General features: G+C 46.5%; 1 protein-coding gene across 1 annotated transcript; it reads right to left on the bottom strand.

Annotated features, from left to right (window-relative positions):
- Window positions 1-685: 685 nt before the first annotated feature.
- On the bottom strand, window positions 686-4854 carry LOC117375543 (protein phosphatase 1 regulatory subunit 29). The gene is made up of 2 exons (XM_033971864.2): window positions 4522-4854; window positions 686-3199 (listed from the first exon to the last, which is right to left on the bottom strand). The coding sequence occupies exons 1-2, from the start codon at window positions 4852-4854 to the stop codon at window positions 686-688; spliced, it is 2847 nt and encodes a 948-aa protein (XP_033827755.1).
- Window positions 4855-5083: the final 229 nt, after the last annotated feature.

Here is a 5083-nt window from a genome sequence, read left to right as displayed (position 1 = left end):
AAAAAATAGGAATTGTTTTGATAGCAGTTGTTTTGGTTGAATTTAACATCAAGCTTTCATTATTATCACTTGTTATACTACGGTTAAGGGCAGTGTTAGAAATGTATGGTACAAAATTGGACTAAAAGGTGTATAAGCACAATGCTGCAGACTCAAAATACACTGGTGATCGCTTAAAATGTGTTTTGTGCAATAGTTACAACTGAAAAACCAAGTCAGTCTTTATAAAATGAAATAGTGCCTTCTTTTCCATGTCGGAGGTGAAGGTATATGCGCTAAACTGTTCAAACAGCACCCAAATCCTCCTATTCTGAGTGTCCAACACTCTGCCTCTTTAAATGACCTTTGAAAATAGGGCACTGAGGCAGCCAAAACCGTTTGCAAATCATAGTAATTACACAGCGGATTTCTGCTTCCTGTGCCCAAACAAAGCTGAACTCAGAATGACCCAAAATAATGCTACAATGAATTGAAAGTAAAACACCAAAATGACTTCCATTTCCAGGCACAGTTTCACAGTTCTTGCTCGTTGCACATTTTCTATACACCTAGCATGCCAACCAAACTCCAAGGCAATCCTGTCAGGTACTGCACCACAGTGTACAGCTGCCACTGCTCTCTTCTGTGTACAAGAGGAGAAGTGTCTCAACTCTTTTCTGCAAAAGGATCAGCCCAGGTCCTCCAGTCACAACTTCTGCTGGGCCGACACGCCCTTCCAGTAATCCAGAATGTCATGGAGGTCCTCTCCTTTCGCAAACTGCACCTTTTTGCGAAGGGCATTTCCAGCTGTAACATAACAGGCCTCGTCGCGCTGGCCTTTGCGGTATGGTCGAAAGCGCTCCCAGATGCGCAGCGTGCTCTCGGAGTACTCCGGGCTGGAGGAGTATCCGGAGTAACTGGAATGGTGGCGCACAGGGGAGAGCTGGGAGTAGGAGGCTGCGTCTCTCCGGGAGCGGGTCAAGGGCTTCAGAAAGGACACCTTCTGGGCCGGGGAGCCCTGGTGGGAGCCTTCATAGTAGAGAGCTGGGACAGAGTGGCGGTGCTCCGAGCAGTGGTAGTCCTGCTGCACATCCAGCTGCTGCTGCTGCTGCTGGGGCTGCTGCTGGGGCTGCTGATGGTAATGGTGAGACCTCTGATTCTCCTGATGCTGAGCACCAACACCACCACTGTCGCAGCCACCACCACCCCCTCCTCCACAACTCCCACTGCCCACTAAGGGTAGCCTCTCCAGGGGCTCCCCACAGCCCACAGGGCTGGCCCGGTCAGGATACTGCTGCTTCACTTGGTTGCACCCATCTGGACTCCGTGGCTCAGGAACATCCAGGCTGTATACTCTAGCTCCCCCACGGTCCCGGTCTCGCCCCATTGAGCCACAGGAGATGGTGCTGCACTGTTTCTTCACAGCATTCACTCCCACACTCGCTGCATCTGCACTCATCTGACGCTGGATAGGCCGTACAGCAGTGGCTGGTGGAGGGGGGCGATACGGGGGAGTGACCACAAAACCTCCCCCGGTGATGCCTGGCCGCTCCGACAGGGGCACATTCAAGGGGGGCATTGGAGAAGGAGTGGGGGCTTTAGTAGGAGCACTGACTGGGCAGTTCTCTGGCATCCCTGGAGACAGTGGGATGAGGCCTCGGGTGAGCGAGGAGTTACTGTTGGGAGGAGGGGAGGTAGGATTTGAGGCGGGTGTGTTGCTGCCGGACACCCCTGAAGCTGCCACCGCAGCTGCATCCAGTTTGAGAGCGTCTATGCAGTTGTTAATGATCTGGTTGACCTTATCTACCTCCATAGCGATGGTGGAGATCTCCGAAGCCGAACCGCGACCGTCATCATCTGAGTCCTCTCCCATATCTGTCCCATCGTCGTCCCTCATGTCCTCCGCCCTCAGACCTCCATGACCAGTATCCCCCAACCTCTCCATCCCTGTCCCAGTTCGAATGTCCATGTAGTTCCCTTTATTAGTAGCCAGTGCCTCTGAAAAAGCTGTGGCCATCTTTTCTACTTGTGGAATACATGAGAGTCTGGAGGAGCTGGTGTTAGCTGAGTGGAGCATACCCGAACTGGAGGATGTGGACATGGGCAGTTTGTTTCCATGATGGTGTTGGTACTGGTGATGGTCCCTGGACTGCTCCTGGAGCTTATGTACAGCAGAGGGGTCATTGGCCACTGCTGCAGCCACCTCCGGCCCATAGCGCATTTCTAGGATTGTCTTCTTCACACAAATAGATTTTTTTTTCTCATCATGCATACGCTTTTTCCGCAGACAGTAGTAGACGAACCCAAGAAAGATTAGCATACCGAAAAGACATCCCACAATAGTCATTATGTAGTGCGTGGTGGTTGATGGTGAAAGCGGTGTATCATCTGGATTCTGCGCACGTGTCGCAAAAGAAATACAGGTATGGTTGTTACGTTGCGAGTTCCGAATGGACGCTACACAAAATGTGTAGTTTGTGTGTGGCTTTAGTTTGTTTAACGTAATGAGTTCCTTCGTGTTCTTCAAATTCATGATGTCGGAAACGTAAGAGTAGTTGTATTGTGTCAGGATGTACATTTTGCTGTAGGGACGTGGGATGTTCACCAATAAAGATGCGGACAACAGCGAAACGTGACGAAGCTTGATGGTGGGTGTGTAATTCCGATCTGTTGATGATGACGAGGTGGTGGGTTGGTAGTATGGTCCAATACCGCCAAACATATCTGGTCCGATACCTGAAGGTCCATCAAGATCAGGCGGTAGTGACGTATACCCCGATATCATAACTCCATCTCGACAACGTGATGATAAGATATTTTTGGCGTTCCGACTCGCAGGTCCGGCAGCGACTGGGCTCAACAGTGGATACCCAAACATCTCCCGCGGGGTCTCACACTGCAACCGATCGTAGGTATGGGTGACATTGTTGAAAGACTCCAACCAGAAGAGAAAGCTGTACAAATCGCAACCGCAGTGGAACGGATTAGCGGCCAGTTCGCACACCATAAGTCGGCTCAGGACCGCGAAGGTGGAGGGGTCAATCCGGGCTAGCTTGTTGGAGGATAGGTCGATGCTACTTAGGCTAGGGCACTCCCAGAAGGCATTGTTTGCGATGACTTCAATTAGGTTGTGTTGCAGGAAGAGACTGTTCATTCGACCCAGACCCCGAAGCATGCCCTCGGTTAGGTTAGTCAGTTTGTTGTATCCCAACTGGAGGACCTGTCAAAACAAAAATGGCGGTGTTAATATTTTAAAATGTGTAAATATTTTAGTGTGTTCTTGCAGAGGCTGAAGAACTCTCCCTCTGCGTATATAACTCACACAGTGGGAAATTAGGATTACTTAAGAAGTACATAATAGTATTGTCGGGAGTTTTGCAGCTAATGAAAAGTAGCAGAAGTCACCATGTCCTAGTTCTGGTGTCAGAATGAATTACTTTTTTGATTAATTGTGCATTTCAGATATTACAATGTGGTAACAAGAAAAACCTCTTAAAATAATAAACCTAATTGAGATTGTGACATTACTATTTAGGCTTTATTAGCGATAGCTGTGTGAATATGGAGTTGGCTTCAGTCCCGATAATTAAACAGTACTTGTACTGCTGCGTGAATTTAATTAACAAAAAACTTCACTCCACTGTTTATGTAGCGGCATATGGCTTCTCAACCCCTAAAATAAATGTGTCGCATTCTTACTGAGAAACAAGTTTACCTCAATGTTTGTAACACACAGTATTCAACACAAGGTTTAGGAGTAAAACAAATAAAACAAAAATCATGCTTTCAGCTTCTCCACCCCTCAACCTCTCACATAGTTCTTAATGACCATTGTGTTCATATTGTTGTTTTACTATGGCATATTTTAAAACTGTAAGTGTTGAATTCAGTCTAAATTTGGGCCAAAACTAGTTCAACAATTAATAATAACAAACTGATTATGAAATAGCAAACTAATTTAGTAATTGGAACTTTTTTAGTCTAAACAGGCCATGTGATGACAGAAGAGGTTTTGGGATCCAGACATCAAAATGACACAGGAAATGTACATTTTGAATCTAAAAAACATGTATTCAATCAACGTCCTCAAGCATAGCTGTTCAATTAATATAATTTTGATCGAGATGGAGATTCATTCACTTTAATCTTCAATGATATGATTGGGTTCACAGCCAATCCTGTGTTTTGGAGCAAAGTACATGAATCTGACTATTTTTTATGTTAAATAGCAATTATCAAAAGTCTGTTCAGGAAAGCAATATTTTTATTTTTTATTTTTTGGCATATCGCCCAGGCCTATCCTCAAGCAACATTACTCTGTCTGGGTCTAAATCTAGTTTGTTTTTTGATTTATTTATTTATTTATTTATTTTTAGTTATCTCATTTTCTCGTACCGTTTGTGATCTCACAAGTTGGCCGTACAAGTCCACAGCTGGCAACCGTATTAATCTAATCTGTCCGTCTACACATGTTTAAAACTCAGTTCCACATAGACACAGAAAAACCCTGCCCTTCCTCCACTATCTCTATCTGTCCATTACCTGTAAATTGGCTTGTCCCGCGAACGCCCCGTCTTCTATGTAGCTGATGTCATTCTTGGTGAGGTTGAGGTCGGTCAGATTGGTGAAGCGGTACATGGAACTGAAAAGGACCGCCTTAAGCTTGTTCTCGTTCAACCGGAGATCGTGCACCGTGTTGTTGATGTGCTGGGGGATGGTCTCGAAGGGGGGCTGGTTCTGACTGCAGATAGCCAGCCACACATATCCTTTGTCCCCCTCGATTAGCCAGCAGTCCGCCTCAGTTGTGTCAGGTAGCAGCGACAAGGCCAAAACGCACAAGAGGAGAGAAGAGGTAGACGTAGGACCGACTTGCATGATGGCGAAGATGGGAAATTGCAAGTATCCGTGGAGAATTGATGGCGGAATAAGTTCAGATGACTTCGTAGAGGTCCAAAAGTTATTCCGTTTAGGTATTCCGATCACAGCGTGATGGTCATTGTGTTAAGACAGCAGGTGGTTCGTGTCATATTGTATCAGAGTGCAGGGGAGGCTGACGGGGCATGTCTTCAAGATCCTCTCACATGTATATTTAATGATATTGGAC

Source organism: Periophthalmus magnuspinnatus, chromosome 8 (assembly GCF_009829125.3).
Source record: "Periophthalmus magnuspinnatus isolate fPerMag1 chromosome 8, fPerMag1.2.pri, whole genome shotgun sequence".
Lineage (NCBI taxonomy): Eukaryota > Metazoa > Chordata > Actinopteri > Gobiiformes > Gobiidae > Periophthalmus > Periophthalmus magnuspinnatus.
Note: the sequence above shows the minus strand (reverse complement) of the source record. Positions and strands in the feature narration are given on the sequence as shown.